Below are 17088 nucleotides of genomic sequence, written 5' to 3'. Positions count from 1 at the left end.
GTTAGAGACTAGAGAAGCAGTGAGACAGACAACTCGAAGTATATCCTCGAGTTAAAGCTGCAATGATTGATTGGTAAAGATCGGAAAGTAAATGACGATGAGAATGGACACAGTCGCCAACAACAGAAACCCAACCCAACATCATGGATCCAGCCAGCCCTTTCCTTCAATGGCACTCCTCAACACCAACTCCAAAATAACCTCCATGGTCTCATAACTCATCACTCATCACACCTTTTCCTCTTCATCCGCCGCCTTCATTCCAATACACTCGAGTACGTCACGCTTGGCGGACAGGGTTACACCGCCAGATCTCAGGGCAGCCACAACAACAACAAGGTCTCTGTCCTGTCCAGTCAATCAAGTAAAAAAAAGAATTGGTGTCGAATAAAAATAAAACAAATAAATTAATTAGAACTATACCAAGAATTGCTGCTGACGGGGAAATAAAAAACGTAAAAAGAGTTGATGGTGGACCATCCGCCCTGCATCGCCCTGAAAGGCAAATGGCATTGTGCTTTTCCGTTAATATCATCCTCATCCTCATACTCACCTTCGGTCAGCCCTGCGGTGGCCAGAAATATTTCCCCTCAAAGAAGGGCAGCCAACCAAAATAAGTAGAGATCTAATATTATGTTAGCAGACAGCTGATGCGATACGGAAAAAGATGTTTCTTTTTTTGTTCTGCTTTCCCTTCGCATCCCTTGGGTCACCTTCATCATACTAAGTAAGCAGCACTGCAAGCAAAAATAGAATAACCTCAGCCCTGAAATGGGGATGTGGAGTTACACCGTCGGACTTGTCTCATGTCTGATCATGAAAGGTCAAAGACTGCAGCATCTTCACCCGGACTCGACCTCTCCCCACCTCTTTCCCTCCTCTTTCATCAGGCCTCTCCTCATTGCTGCACTAGTAAGTTCGGGTTAATTGTCTCGGTCTCAGCCCATGTCTCCACAGATGGTAGTCATCCAGGAATGCATCGCAGCAGAGATCAAAACGAAATGAAATGCAGCAACAGCAGACCAGCCAGAGTAATCACCCAAGCAAGCGAGCTTCTCAAGCAGCCTATTGAACAACTTGCGTCTCCCCAGTCGGATCCAGCCTTGCCCCTTGATTCGGTTCTGGGACCACCCAGATTCGGCCGGGAAGATCCCTGAAGCCACCTGCATATGAGGTATCCATTTCCAACAACAGTCGCAGTCATCGCCTAAGTAGGTCCGGTGGTCTTGCCGCCCGGGAGTACCTGTCCACTCCATGCATCGAAACCTTGCCACTCCAGTCACCGCCGGCGCTGAGCGATACATCCAAAAGAATGTCACACGGCAGCTGGCCGTATATTGTTAGAAAGTCTGGTTCAGTCACCGGGAAGCGTTGGACGGGAGACACCAACCAACGCCCGGGCAGCAGGCGTCAGGCTCCGGTAACCGCTGCGACCAATGTGGTTTGGTGAGGTGAGACTAGGAGCAATAGGATGGGAGGGCTGAAAGTGGATGAGGATGTCATCAGATCCCATTTACGGGAACCTACAGCTGGAAAAAAAGAAATGTAGAACAGAGAGAGGGAGAGAGAGTTATCAGGGAAGCCACTCTAAAACGCCAGGCACTGGATTAAACTGCCGAGATAAGCCGCTGCAATCCGAGTCTAATCTGTCCGCGCCGCGGCCTTGCTTGACCCTTCCGAATCAGGTAGAGGTGGTTGTCTGCTTCAGTCGCCTTAGATCTCGCCTATGAGTGTGAATGATTTGAGTGTGTGTTTGTCCATTTGATTAAGCCTGGCTGAGTCACGATCATGGCGGCAGATCACAAACTATCTAGCTTACCTTCCCCCAGAAACTCCGCTAAAAATCGATAGTCGGACGATCGACCCATACAACATAGTAGACTTTAGTTGGTGATTAGGCACGCCCTCGCCCTCGTCTTCGCCCTCCGCCCACGGGCCCGCGGCTCTGGTAGGATCTCCCACTAGCAAGTACTCGTTGATGACTCCATACCCAACCAGGCGAACAATCTAGAAGAGATCGAGGATTTCATGACCCATCGGGATCCCGGGGACCTAAAAAAACTTGAAGCCAGACTAGAGGATGCTATCCGTCGTGGCTGGCTCAAGATCTATTTCTCTCTCCACTTGAGATGGGACCATCTTGAAATCTTCATATTCCCGATCAGGGAAGACGCTGAATGTTCCTGGTGGATTACTTACTTATCTGTCTCGGTCGCGTGGACGACTAAGCTTTGATCGTGTCACTGCCGTACGAGGAGGTTAAAATGTCCTGTCCCTCCGTGCCTGGTCGCGCCTACCGATTACATACATGAGCAGCACAGTTAGTCTGCGGACTATTGAACACTACGACCTATTCCATGTCTGCGTGGGACCCCGATGATGTGAAGATGGGATCTCTTGTGATCGTAGCTACGGGGCGTAATCGCTGTTCTGCTGTGGAGCGAAAACCTAAGATTATTGCTTGGTTTCTTTGGATCGTAACGTTGCTGTGATACTGAATCTCGAAGTCATGACTTACCTTCCTGTCTGAGACTGGCCGAATTGGGAGATCCGGTCGATCGCCCTCGATTCCTCAGGACAACAACTCACTAGATTCAGACAACTACCATGGAACGGAGCTCTGAGGAACGAGCTCTACCTGTCACATGCAATGGGACATAGCGGCCACCCGACTGGCAATGCCATTCCTGTCACCTATCGAGGCTCACTCGGGGATTATCTGACATTTCCGCTAACACGGTGACCATGGGATAAATCGTCTGCCGACCATGACATCGGGCAGACCGTTCTGCAATACTTGAGGTTTTATACAGTACCACGCACATATGCGCGCACATGATGCTTTCACCCTGGGTGACACCATCAAGTTGATTATCTGAGCTCTTTCCAGCGCACAGCCACCCATTGCAGCAAGCCAATCCTGAGGCTTTCTCCCGTCCCCCCTCATCGCCCCCTTCTGCCCTCCAGGTGTTTTCCTCCCATCGCTCGCTCAGTGCTAACCCCGATACTAGCACCATAGCACGGTGGACCCCGAGCAAAGTAGACGAGACGATGAAACGAGGCCAAACCCACGACTGAAATGAGCCACGACCCACTGATCAGCGACACCCACCATTGCCGACACCACAAAAGGGGTCGGTCAAGCAATCTTTCGGGTGTGGCTTGAAGGGCCGCCCGTCACAACCTCCAATAGGTAATCCAGCGTGAATTTCCTCTCTTTTGCTAACTAACTATCTTAGTCTGCAAAAGCAAAAGCTAGTTTAATGTGAGTGATCTCCGTTGTCCCAGGCGGCTGACTTGCTGTCCCTGACTCGCTCGGGGTTCGAATCGGGTTCTGAACTTCTGATACAACACAAGCGTGACAAGACGACTGCCATCGATCCGATCACGGCGTCTCTCATGCGGGGCAACGCCAAAGTACTTACGGAGTACTTTGCTCACACTTACGTGTCCGTGTTACAGGCAACCAGGCTAATGTCCCATCACTGTAAGGGGGAAGAGGAGGAAGAGGGGTGGGTGGGCAAAAGGGAAAGGAAACAATGGAGGGGTAAAAGGTCCGTGGACGGACCCCCCATGTAATACCTAGTATACGGACTTTACCGTCGTTGTTTGCTTGTGGTTGTCGTCACGCTCAAAAGTCGGGGGAATAAAAAGAAAAGGAATGGAGGAAAGAAGACGAAAGAGGGGGGGGGTTCAGCTTTCCCCCCCCCCCTCTCCTTGGCGCCAAAATACGGAGAAAAAATCCCAGGAATTACGGGGTTTAGGCATTACACGAACTACGGGGTAGACACCATTCCAACCAACTAAAACCTACCACCTACTGACAATTGCAGTTAGTAGGGACTCAGTATCTACATGCTACTAACCCAACACGGAGTACGCTCAGTACTCACATTTTGGACTCCGCTTAACGCTAGTCAGAGCTAGCTTGAGAACCGGTGCTCTTAGTTCTTTTGCCCAGCGTTTAAGACCAGAATTACCAGTAATAATAGCAGCAGCAGGGGCAGGAGCAGTAGCAGGAGCATAGAGGGTAAAAAAAATAAAAAAATAAAAGAGTGGGAAAATGAGAGAATAGGACTATACTATCCTCTAACCACAGTAACTAACTACCTACCTACCTACCTACCTACCCCTTCAAATCAAATCCCCAAAACCCAAAGAAAGTAATACTACCAAAACCACTCAGATACGTAGTCAAATAGTTTAAGATAGATAGGACAGATAACTAGCAATACCTGAAACAAACAAACCACCAAACCACCACATTCCGAACAAGCGGGATCATCCCGCGTCCCAGCCCATCCCTACTGTATCTATTTATCTAGTACTATAGTAGTATCTATCGGCCCCGGACCATAACGCGCGCGTGGCTTGAGCACCAACACAGTACACTAAACCCCAATCTGTCCATTTCATTCCTTTCCTCCTTCAGTCAGTCAGTAAGTAAGTACATACAGTAATAACGAATAAGTAACATGTTCGTATCTACACTCCACAGTAAGTAAGTAGTATCCCAGCCGATGATCGTTCCTCCCTCCCTGTCCGCCGCCCGTCTCTCTCCCTATCTTTCCGCGGGGGGGGGGGGCAGGGGGGGAAGATTAGCGTTTAGGCTCTCGGGATTTACATTACGATTGGCACGGCGCATGGATTATGTTATGTATATATGTATGTTTGTCACAGGATGAAGAAGGGGGAGAGGTAAATTGAAATCGGGAATTGGAATTGAAATCTGGGGATTTGTTTGCATCATTGTGCTTAAGGATCTGTCATTCTTGCGTGCCGGATGGGTTTCGGGTGAGGGGCTTTCAGTTTTCAGATTTTACTTGGTTGGTGGGTAGTATTTGTATGTATGTAGGTAGGTAGGTAGGGGTTTGATTTGAGATAGATGGGATGGATGGGGATGGAGATTAGGTGATTTGAGTTTGGAGTGTTCTGCAGAGCTTGATGGCATTGCTTGTTTCTTTTTGCAATGTAGTTACTACTGTTTTAGGTAGGTAGGTAGGTAGGTAGTAGTAGTAGTAGTGTGGTAGATTTTGCTAATATGACTATATGTGTGTATTGGTATTGTGGAAATTGGAAGAGTTGAGAGTTGAAGGTAACAAAGACATGGTGTATGTAGATCATTTGTGTCGTCTTTCACACAATAGAATCCAAACGGTAAACAAATAACCCCCGTTTCCAAGTAACAAATCAAAATAAAGCGAGTACAGGGTATCATAGTAGGCTAGGCTAAGGTAGCAGGCAAGCAATTCTTTCAAATCAATTCACAAAACAGTAATAATATCTCCAATTTCAACAGCAAAGAAAAATTCCTCGGTGCGGTATGGTGCGAGTGGCGGGGATGGAAGGAATTGGACGATCATCATTGAGCGGAGCGCTGTTCGCATGGAGAGTGGGACTCTGCTCAACGAGATGATCATCATCAGCCCTCGCCCCTCGCCCCTCCCCCCTGCCTGGTCGGTGACACCGCCACGCGGCCCCGCGCCAATACAAATTCCAATTCCACATGCTGAATTTAATATTCGCGTAATGTAGGGCGCGTTGCGGGGTGGAGGAAGGAGGTTCGATATTTGCAGTCGCGGTTGTGTATGTTTGATTTGCGACAGCACATGAATCGCGCCAATTTGCGAAATAATCGGCAGGGCACCGAGGAACACAACCAGATTCAATAGCTAGTATCCATATGGGGTAAACGGGTGACGCAGGAGTACAGGATCAACATGCGCAAACCCTCACTCAATCAGACACAACAAAGAATCAACAATCTGTGCCAGCACAGTAACATTGGTCCCGAGTAATGCATTGTTGGGTTGAGTAAACGGCGAGGCGAAGAAAGGGTGTAGAACCAGCATTTGTCACGTCGAAAGTCGGCTTTGTCTTCTCACTCGTCTCCGCCCGTTGTGGAATCCCACCATCGAGCTGGGATAGCGGTAGAGCGGACGAAATAATTGTGTCGCTTTGTCGGTGGTAGTAGTAGTGGTGTTGCCCCTTCTCTCATTTCCTTGAGTTCGCAGAGAAACGTGGGTTGGTTGGCTAGTCCGAGTTGAGGGCTTCAGCGGATGAAGCCGACCATGGATGCGCAGCGACTGCAGTAGTAGGAATTCATGCCGAAACGAACCACGCCGGGAGAGGATTCGTTTTCGAGACTCATAGATCGTTGACAGCGAGAGCAGCGCACAATGTCGAAATTCATGGAGCCGGGGGTCGAGCCAGTCGGGGATGTGACCCCCTTTGTGGCGCCGGAAGGTTGCGGTTGAACTTGCACCGAGGAAGAGCTCATCTTCTCCTTTCCGCTCCGGTTGGGGGTTCGAAAGAAAAAAAGATGAGCTTTGTGGTGACCAGTGAAGTTGGGCGCAATTTCGATATCCGAAGTTCTGCAAAAATGGGGGACCGAGAAAGGTCGAAAATGGTTTTTGGAGAATGGGGGGTGGAGGGGAGGATGAGTGGTTATTTAGGCACGTTCAACTGGGTGGCGGAGTCGATTAGATTGTCTTGGGAAAACACGGAAATACAACGGCGATAGCGTTGTATGGTTCTGGTAGTGCCCGGGTAGCTTTGGTAGCTTAGTAGGCAGCAGATTGACCACGTGTGAAAGGAACAACAAGAAGGAGGAAGAATAAGTTCCAGACGACAGTGAAATAATAGGCAGAAGAGTTAAAAAGGAGTGACCGGAGAATCGAGCTGGGTTGGGAAGTAGTGACTGGAAGGTATCTATACTACCAGAGCCCAGCGCCAAGCGAAGTGCTCAGGGTCAGATCGATCCACTTTTTTCCGCGCCTGTTTTGCACCGGCCTGAGCTAGTTGGGTAAAATAATAGTCCTTTATATTATTTTCTGACGAGGCACAGGGGAAAGGAGGAGGCGGCGTTTGGAGGGAGGGCAGAAAAAAAAATAAAAATAATAAAATGATAAATAAACGAAAATGAGAAAAAAAAAAAAAATTATAAAATAGTAGCTTTTTTTTTATGTCTCTCTTTTAAAAATAAAATCGACCCAAGACAGGGGGACGGTCGAGCTTCAAGAGACTAATAATAAGAATGAGGCTAGCAATCAATACCGATTGAGGGATAAGGCAGCCGATAGTTCTTGTGAGAAAGCTGCTGCTGCTGCACGGAATGTGGATGCCAGTTTCAGAGTTGAATCTGGAGGATGTCAACCATGAAGAGATGGAGGGGGGAGGGAAGGCGAGGATCAGTCCTTCATGTATGTAGGCCGGATTCCTCTGCGATGGAATGACGATGTTAATATCCTGGTCTCAGGTTGTGTGTAGAACGACGACATGCCATGACATGAGAGGTGGCCGATTCTTATGACTTGAACCTGTTGAGGGGGGAAAGTTGAGTGGTCTTGTCTTGTCTTGTCCTGTCCTGTCCTGTTATGCTCTGGTCGGGTTTGTCTCACAGGCTTGCCCGTAATTTTAGTTCCGGGTCGTCTGGAGGTACCAGGGCATGCTGGAAGTTACCAGACGGTTACCGACACCATCCACTGGTGCGTTGACTGACCGTTTCCTTTTCCTGCCTTGAGTTTTCTGCCCTCCCCGGTCGCATTATGGTTCTTCGGGGACCAGTAGAGTCGATCGATTAGAGATCGGTCGACAATAATGATGTGATCTTAATTCATTGTCTTTTTATTATAATTCTCTTTTTAATTTTGACTTTCAACTGTCCTGTCGGTCACTTTTCAAGCAATGCCAGTATCCTGCATAGATTACAAGCCACTACTTACGTATGTAGTGCTAGGGTTCTGGTTATATTCTTGCTCTGTTAAAAGTGCAGCTGCCACAGGACTGACTGACTGACCTAATTACTAGATAATCATCAACCTATAACATAACTGTACTTTTACTTACGCTTGCTTGCCTTCTACCTCACATGCAGGCCAGCGAGGCTTGGTTTGGCTGCGTCAACCACCCCTCGTCCGCACATCGTGGCTTTTTCTCCTCTCGTTGGTGCTTCGCTCCCAAAGCCGAGGGTCGTGTCGTCATGACTGATCCTGGTGGATGGAGTCGTCCGGGGCGATCGCCTGGACTGTTAGTGTTGGGTACTGGTTTCGATCTGCCATTCTCCTCTTCCCTCAGGAACACTCGTGGTCTTGCTGTACTTGTGGTTCGACAAATGAGAGCCCGAAGGGCCGGTAATCGGCGTATCGGTTCGCCCTCGCTGGTCACCTCCACCACCTCCACCGTTCCGTTCCCACTATCTTTTGTGCCTTAGTCATGCTAAGTCAGTCCAACGCACGAGATATGGGGCTATTGGAATTTTTGCAAGGGCATATGAAAATGGTGAAAAATGAGAATGAGAATATTAAGTGGACCATTACACCTTGGCGGAGCATGGGGTACCCTGGTGCCCTGGTGTCTTTTTTTGCCCTATTTTATGTCTTTCAGTGGCTGCCTGTCACTGCTGAACCCAACTAAACCTCCATTGAACAAGTGTCAGTCCCAAACACGCTGCTGAGTGGGTGAACCATGATACCATTCTACGGGTCTCCCAGGCTGTCGGAAGTACGGCGCTACCAGGAATCGACCATGGTCATGTTTCCGGAAAAAGTAAGCCTCAGCTGCTCGATTGCAGTCTGCGATTGGTAGACCATGGATCGTAGCTATCATCATCATGATCTCTCCATGACAACCAGAACCCTGTCGATTATTCATCATTCAAAAAAGTTCCTTATGGTCAAATTATTGCCATCAAAGTACTCCGTACAAAGGTCAGGCATGAACCCATCATTTGCCAATATTACCTCAGCCTCGTGCAAAGACCTGCGGCTGTGTTGCATACCGTGACTCGCGAGGCGGTTACGGGCTCCACCCCGGGCGTTTCAGACTCTTCTGTCAGACATTGAAAGGATCCCCCCTCCAGTCGCCATGCCATGTCCATTCCTCGCAGGTTTTATCGGGCAGTCGATCCATGCTGTCCGGTTTAAGGCATTTGGACAGTTTCATACCTCCTGATGCAATATCGGCGTAGGCATATACGGACCATAGGAATGTTCTACCGGCTCGGGCCTTTCCCAGCTGCCTAACTATCCAGTAGCAGCACCACTATCCTGAGTTATCCATCCGGGCGCAGTGGACATTCCTTGATCGCCCGTCATTCGGCTTTCAACGGAACCCGTTTCCGTGCTCTCACTCTGCGCCCTCATTGTCGTTGCTGCACCCCAGGGGCTAGCGGATGGTCTGATCCATTTTTTCCCTCAGCAGGCTGTCTGCTGGACCAAAAATACCTGATTCATTTCGTATCTCGAATTGCGCTTGGGAACCCAGCCAAAGCCGGCTTGTCTTGGTAAGTGTGGCTAGCGAGCTAGCTGCAGTCGATTTCTTCTTCTTTCACAGTGGGGAAAGGGAAACCTAGCCGAAAACCCGAATCCCTACTCCCGTTCCCCTACCCTGCCATGCATTATTGGGGGATGGGACGGAGTGAGCTAGTTGGCCTGAGATCCATGCCTACGGTGTCCAGCACCGCAGATGCTTGACTCCTTTTTCCTTCGTGCGTGTGCATTCTGAGGGCCGTGAGATCCTTGAGGCATTTTCTGCTTATGTACGGGGTAGGATCCTTGTGCTATTTTTGTTGATCTCTCACTCTCTTGCTTCGTAGTGTCCGGTAATTCGCCGATCCGCAATGGCCCTGCAACTACAGACTAGATGCCTTTTCATCCCAGCATCACGGCTAATTGCCAAGAATGGGAATGATGACAGCTATGGACTTTAGTTCGGATGTTCATTTTGGTAACACCAACCACCAACCACCATACCGGAACGCTTCGCTGTACCTAGCAATCCATACAGCACCCCATCTGTACTTCATTCCCCTCTTCAACCCCACTTTGAAAAAGGATAATGCTGGCTGCTGCTCCAGGTGCAGCAGTATAACCTGTAGCCACATCCTATAGTCTTCCTATTCTGCATACGGGGGACTGGAAAAGACAGGTCGTCTGGTGCAGAGGGAAGGATGCACGGCAGGTCCGTGTCACCTGATATGCCTTGCCCATGCATCATTTTCTGTCAAACGGGCATAGCCACGAGTCATGGCCTATGGAAATTTTTGACGTACTCTAGGACTGGGATCACGGCCTCAGAAAAAGGAAGTAGACCTGCATACTTTACCGTGCGTAAAATTAACACCCCAGATCCATGCATTGGCCGTATGGAAACGATGTATGTATCGAGGTTGATACCATACTCACGATGGCTACGGGAGTTGCGGAAGTCAGGCACATGTATTTTATTTTCTTTCTCAACAGTGCCGCTTTTTCCTTCTCGTCTCCATAGCGATTCAGAGGATGGCCTGCTTGACTTCCGGGCTTTTCCACAACTTCTTCAGGCTCTTACGGGGCAAAATAGGGCCATTGCGATGATGGTGCCGACCTGCACCGATGCACTGATACCGCTAGTTTAGGACAGTCACCGGGTGCCAGCATTGCCTTATGGAGGTCATCCTACTGCTGGATTCTTCTCTGGCATCTGCAGGATGGTGTAATCGCGCGTGAGCATCCGGTCCGCACCCCGTTGGCGGTAATGCACGAGGACTAAAACGTCAGTGCCTACGACTTGTCCTATCGACTTTGTATCGTTCTTTCCCATCATTTGAGTGGTGGTGTTCAACCGCCGAGGGTCCAACACTGCCAATCATCATCGGTAATGCTTTAGTCACAATGCAGCGGTAATTTTATGAGTTAGTTAGCAGCATTCTGTACCAACTAGTTAGTTAGTCAGTGGATAGTTGTAAGTCAGTAGGTTGAAGCTTCCCAGTTCCTCCCACTACAGACAGCGAGACGTTACGGTGACATCATCTCACATGCATCGGTTTCTCTTTCGTGTTCCCTTCCCCTCCATTGAACGACCAGGAACCGACGAGGCATCAAAACAGGGAAAATTCGCAATTCACGAACAATGGTGTTTATTCAGTATTCCCGTCTCTTCAAAGCTTCCGAGGTGGGATGAGAGCATAAGACGAGCGAGAGAGAACCTCGCCGAATATCCGAGTCTGAGAAGTCGAGATAGGAACTCTTCTCTTATCGAGCGGGTCACAATCCATTAAACTCGTTCCTGCAAAAGAGCTTCCCTTCCAGTTCCCTCCCTTCCCCTCCCTTGGTGATGGCATCAACAACGACGTCATGGTTAGGGTCTGGGACTGCCACATCTTCCTTCCCGACTGACCATCGCGCAATTCTAGATGATCTAGTCCTACACACCAGTATCAACTGACAACCCGACATTGTAACCAGTGACTCGTCAATCCATGGGAAGCGACCGTCACTAGCGTCTTTCTGACGAAGATTGGGTGGCCCCCCTCCTCTTTCCCTTCTTTTCCCTATCTCCCAGGCAATAATGCTATCCACATCATGATGCTGTAAGAGAAAAACAATAATAATGATGATGGGGGGTTTCCTGGACTGGCTTGTGGATGGCGCAGGAACGTGTTCCCAGATTGCGCCCGGGTTGTGATTCGCTTTCGGCAGGTACGGAGTCTTTCCAGTGTCTCCTCTGCTGCCCCGCCACACCCCGCCTGAAGCTGTTGACCGAAAACCACCACCACCACCACCACCACCACCACCAACTACCTACCAACTACCAAGTAACCAGCGACCGAGAATACTACCCTTTCTTCTCTTCTTCCACCTCGTGAATTTTCCCATCTTACTTCTCTCCCCACCCCCCATCTCACCCGCGTCTTATCTAGCCGTAACAATGGCCGGATCTGCTCCCAACCTCTACAGTTTCCCTAACAACGACGCTTTGGCCCAGCAATTGAGGCCCTACGTCTTGCGGTGTCAGAACTCGGCCCTCAGCCGTCACAGCACATTCCGCGTCGCAGTCTCTGGTGGCTCCCTTCCGAAAGTCCTCGCCCAAGCTCTGCTGGCCCCTGGAAATGGCTCCCCCGAGGATACCGCTCAGTTCTCCAAGTGGGACATCTTTTTTGCCGATGAGCGCGCCGTGCCCCTCAATCACGAAGACAGCAACTACCGCCTGCTGAAGGAAGAGCTACTGAACAAGATCCCCTCGGAACTGGGTGCCCCGACCGTGCACACGATCGACGCCGATCACGTCAACGATGACGACCCGCAGGAGCTGGCGGATCTGTACCAGGAAGAGCTGATGCGTTCCTTTGCCGCCAAGGATAGCGTCAAGCTGCCCGTTTTCGATCTGATCCTACTGGGATGTGGCCCCGACGGCCACACTTGCAGTCTCTTCCCCGGACACGAATTGCTGCGGGAGAAGGATTCCTGGGTGGCTGCCATCAGCGACTCTCCTAAGCCGCCCCCGAAGCGCATTACTCTGACTTTGCCCGTGGTGACTCACGCCCTCAACGTCGCTTTTGTTGCTACTGGCGGTGGAAAGAAGGACATCATGAAGCAGATCTTCGACGCTGAGGAGGGGAGAGACCTGCCCTCCGCTCTCGTCAACCAGGGTGGTGGTGAGAAGGTGAGCTGGTTCACCGATAATGCAGCCGTGGAGGGTGTCGCTTTCCCCCGACGTGGAAGCCTGTAATTTATGAGTGGGACTGGTACGAAACTGCTTTGATATGATGGCTGGGGTGAAGGATAAGAGGGAGAGAGTCATGGCGAGGCTACGGAAGGATTCAACTAATCTCAAAATGGCCCCCTGAGCTTTACTATTATTCGACCACCTGTATTACCAGAGCAAGGGGGACGGCTTAGGATCACGTATGTTCAAGGCTGGATGAACTGTTCATTGCCTCTTATCTTCTAGCTGTTGGAGGGTTTCTTCTTAGACTTGCCAAAAGTTTGTGTTATCGTTATCCTTCTGATATCACAGACAGGTCTTAATTGAATGAATGAGGATGACTTTCTAATTGTATTCGAGCTGTCTGTCTCTATTACTAAATAGTAGAAAGAAATTCCACCTATGCCCGGAGTATCGATGTAGACATGCATCGGGAATGAATGAATGATAGCTGTCCATGCAGATGGGCTCGATCCACCTGACGCGGTGCCAAGCTTTGCCCTGGGGGAAAGCGGAACTTCACCGCAAGACGGGCAACCACGGACCTGCCGTCCTCAGCTGAGCTCAGGCCTCGTCTATTTACAACGACGGTTTCCGGGCAGCGTATCTATTCCCTCCGGCAAAGCCCCGTCTTGGACTGATCTGATTGCAATCAGTCGAATGTCACACATATGATTTGATCTTCAGCAATCATGCCAATTCCAACGCGTTCCCTTTCGCTTCGTGAGCCCCGCAAACAAGTTAGTGTCGCATCTGCTAGTAGCCCATTCCACCATCCCTTCCCCCTAGCGCCCATGAGAGCTACCCATCCCTCGCATGCTTTTGCTCTCCACCAACACTACTGACGTCTGTTATCATCAAAAAGAACTCTACTACAGTGCGCACAACAACGACGGGTAAGCCAGCATCAACGACTTCGACATCAGCAACCAGCACATCTTCCAGCGCTGCGACCAGCACCGAGAACCTCGTGACGCGGAGCAAGAGCCTCCTGCCTATTCGCGATGAGGGACGTGCGACAAGATCCTCTCGTCTACAACCACCGTCTGAGCCCCGCGTATCCCAGCGGCCTAGCAAGCCTTCAGATAAGGTCCCGCAATCGCAGCAGCCCGCTCAAGAGAATACCGGTATCACCCGTCGCCAAAGCCTGATCAGACCGAGCCCGCTGAAGCCTTCGGCACCTCTGAAGCCTACCTCTACCTCGTCCAGAAGGCCTACCGTTGCTCCAAGTCTGTCATCGCCGATTAAACAAGAGATACCCTCCAGACAGAATGGACGACCTTTATCGCCGAAGAAAATCGAGACATCCGGGAGACAAAATGGACGGCCTTTGTCCCCGAAGAAAACCGATATGCCTCCGCCTCCGCGACTTGCCCGGTCGGCTTCTCTCAGACAGCCTGCTTCCTCGAGCTCGAGCACGCCATCCGTGACTAGAGGTCATGCGCGGCATCGCAGCCAGGGAATCGGGCTACCTTCGGGGCCTCAATCTCCGAGGAAAGTTGACCCTCCTTCGCCATTTCCTACCTCCGCCACTGTACGGTCACGGGCTCAGCTCTCGACCTACCAACAACCGCTCTCCCCAAAGAAGGTGGCTAAGCCAACGACTGCAACACAAGCGGCAGAGTCGCCCGCCGTGGACGCAGATTCCTCGTTACTTCCTTCGTCTTGGCCGGAGGTTGCAGTGCTACAAACTGAACTCTTACAATTGAGCTTGGTGCACTTGTCTTCGTGCAAACAACACATTGAATGGGAGACTACCGTTGAAGCACGACTACGGAGCGATTATAATTCAGTGGCAAGCGACTATCGAGCGGCCCTGGGCGATGAGAAAGAGTACCAGAGACAGCTCAACGGGCATGCGTTGCATCACTGGCTTGAGAACACGCGTGAGCGCAATGAGCAACGAGGGTTTGCAGAGCAGATACGGATACTTTCTCAAGTAGCAGAGGAAGTCTACAATCTCTCTGACAACTTGGAAGGACGGCACACAGTGGCTGTCCAGGATTTCGAAGCCTGGTTTCAAAGAGTTGAGGAGATACGGACATTTCGTCTTCATCATGGTCGCAACTTGGACCAGGTAGTTTTTGTCGATCCCTTGAACCATGGTTGGCGGGACGAGACATCTGCCTTGGTCATGAAGCTTGAACTGTGCCTGAGACAACTGCAGAGCCTGGACATTCTTGGATATGGCGATCCGGGTCCTTTAGGCGACTCCGCGCTGTTTCGGACAGCCAAGGGGCTAGAAGAAATGGCCAGCATGATGGTTGAGGAACTGAACACGATCCGTAAGATTGAAAGCGACGTCGTAAAGTCAGAACGCGAGTGGGTTAGTCAGCTGGCCCGGCAATTGACTGCAAATCCGGCACATGATCGGAAGGTTCCAGCAGTTGGAATGTGGAGACGGCCGTCGTTGAACTCGTGAATTTCGCTGTACGCCGAAGAATTGGGGCGAAGGTCAAACTGGAAGGAACCTGTTACGGTCAACCTGTTCCGTTATCGAACCCTATCTTCCCCAGGGGTATAGCATGCAGTTTACTGCTTCTGCCGGATCTACTAGCGTAAGCGGAATCGAACCATGGGACCGATTCGCAGGCACCGTCTGCATAGCCAGGCATGCATGTGTCATCCAAGGACCCCAAAAACCGGTTCTCGCAGAAGTCCTGTTTTCAACGAGAGAGCAAAATCATTCGCCAGAATTCTGCGCTAGCCCTTCCTAGGCGGGCTTCTGGCCAGCGGCCGGACAACATTCGGGGTGCTTAACGATACTACGGCCGGTTATCATAGCCTCTTGAGATTCTAGAAGCTCAACCATCCCACTTTAATTCTTGATTTTGGGGAGACGGCTGGAGCAAACCTGTTCACCCGACCAGCGACCTCTCGCGCGCTTGTGACTAAAAGGGAGAAAGGGAGGAGAGGGAGCGTGCGATGGCCTGGGTTTAGATCCCCTTGTCCGATGCTCAGGGTGTCCGTTCTCTTGCATGTTCCGTGAGAGTCTAAGCTGTTCTTTCCCCTCCAAAGAATCGGTCTGCGCTGTTTGTGAATCTGTGCTACCAATGGCCATGTTTCACCGCGGAAAGGTCTACAGCAGTGCAGGCCTCGGCTTGCGACAAGCATGATAAATTTGACCGCTGGCTACATCAAGCTCTGCCTTGTGTGTTTCCGCGGACGTTGTGCACATCCGTGCAGATCGCTTGGGTAAATGTGGAACCCTCGAATGTCTGATGATGAGCCCAACGTACTAAAGGAGAAGGGGAGGAAACAAACAGGTTCTTCTCTGGCTATTTCCAGAGCGGATTTCCAGAGCTCAAATTGGAGTGCTCCGATGTAGGCTCAACCCGTGCGTATAGATACTGTCGAGGCAAATAGTAATGAATGACCTTGGTTACACCCCGGAGACGAGGAGGGGTAAATGACTACCGAATCCCTGAAGCGTAGGAAGGAGAACAGGGAGTGTACACGTAAACTGCTCCCGACCAGGGAGTAGGAGGTAGACTATAGGATGTGTGGCTCTCTGACCGAGGTTTAGTTTATATACAATCCTGCCATCCGCCAAACTCCTTATTTTAGCGCGGCCAGTGACTAAGCAACGTGGGGAGAGGTGTCGTCATTGACGTTGGTCTTTCCGAAGCAACACCACAACTGGAACGGGATTCTGTCTGGATCTCGAACGAACTTTTTGGAGTGACACCCTCGGGTGGTATCTACCCTAGTCAACCCGATTAAGCTTCACCCAGAGCCAACCGTAACGGCTCCTTCAGTCCTTCCTCTAAGAATAATCCACTCCCCGTCCAACTAAACTAGGCTCCACCTCAGCGGTGTAACTCCTTCTGGTCAACGATGCCTATTGCTTCAGCTACACACCTTCGCAGCTGGAGCCCAACAGACTACTGTGGGATCTAATGCACCTCCTGGCGCTGGCCCTCCTCCTCCCCCCCCTTGTGTATTGGATTCCTCTCGACTCAGTCCATCGACGATCGGGGACTCTCCTGAATGGGTAAGACTAGATGTGCTCGGAAATCCTGTGAAAGAATGGGGGGAGGGAGGGAACGAGGACCATTGGATGAGTCTTCCTGTAGGATGGAGGAGTAGGTTGTCAGTTACTAGTCAATTAGTTTTCTCTGTAGGAGCCGTAGTTAGTAGTTTACTACTACTGCTACTACTACTTACTACCTACCTACCTACTATATAAGTCGAGTCCTGTATCGTCCGGAATTCTTTCCCCCTCTCCCTTCCCTCTTCCCCCCAAAATTGGAGACATTTTCCTACATGTATCCTGCAAAGTACTAGTTCGGGACTTACTATCTATTTGTCTGTGTCTTTCTTTCTTTCTTTTTTTTTTTTCTTTTATTTTTTTCTTGACTCAAAAGATAGTATTTAGTGTACCAACAGTGATGGGTCCCAAAGTTTATGCGGTGTTTGACGTGGTTGTGACCTGAGCTGGTGGTGCCTTGGGTGCATTTCTCCTCTCTTCCTCTATTCTTCCCCCCGATAGCCTGGGCCCGGTGGAGCTGAGCTGGTGCTGGTTCCTTTTCCCCTCTTGCTGGCTGGCTTGCTTGCTTGCTTGTTCTTCCCGCCAGTGTCTGTCTGTCTGTCTGTCTGTCTGTCTGTCTCTCACTTTCTTGC

At 50.4% G+C, this 17088-nt stretch overlaps 3 protein-coding genes across 3 annotated transcripts; all 3 read left to right on the top strand.

Moving 5' to 3' along the window:
- Positions 1-7849: 7849 nt before the first annotated feature.
- Positions 7850-8298, top strand: BO79DRAFT_207949 (uncharacterized protein). Its single transcript, XM_025682281.1, has one exon. It carries the CDS (start codon positions 7871-7873, stop codon positions 8210-8212), a length of 342 nt encoding a protein of 113 aa, XP_025542512.1. The 5' UTR covers positions 7850-7870; the 3' UTR covers positions 8213-8298.
- Positions 8299-11363: 3065 nt separating this feature from the next.
- Positions 11364-12598, top strand: BO79DRAFT_77179 (6-phosphogluconolactonase). Its single transcript, XM_025689722.1, has one exon. It carries the CDS (start codon positions 11689-11691, stop codon positions 12487-12489), a length of 801 nt encoding a protein of 266 aa, XP_025542511.1. The 5' UTR covers positions 11364-11688; the 3' UTR covers positions 12490-12598.
- Positions 12599-13023: 425 nt separating this feature from the next.
- BO79DRAFT_77169 (uncharacterized protein) lies at positions 13024-15074 on the top strand. Its single transcript, XM_025689721.1, has 2 exons — positions 13024-13205; positions 13331-15074. Exons 1-2 carry the CDS (start codon positions 13158-13160, stop codon positions 14885-14887), a joined length of 1605 nt encoding a protein of 534 aa, XP_025542510.1. The 5' UTR covers positions 13024-13157; the 3' UTR covers positions 14888-15074.
- The last annotated feature ends 2014 nt before the right edge of the window (positions 15075-17088 follow it).

Source organism: Aspergillus costaricaensis (assembly GCF_003184835.1).
Source record: "Aspergillus costaricaensis CBS 115574 unplaced genomic scaffold BO79scaffold_7, whole genome shotgun sequence".
In the NCBI taxonomy this organism is placed as follows: Eukaryota; Fungi; Ascomycota; class Eurotiomycetes; order Eurotiales; family Aspergillaceae; genus Aspergillus; species Aspergillus costaricensis.
This window is presented reverse-complemented; position numbering and strand designations above follow the sequence as displayed.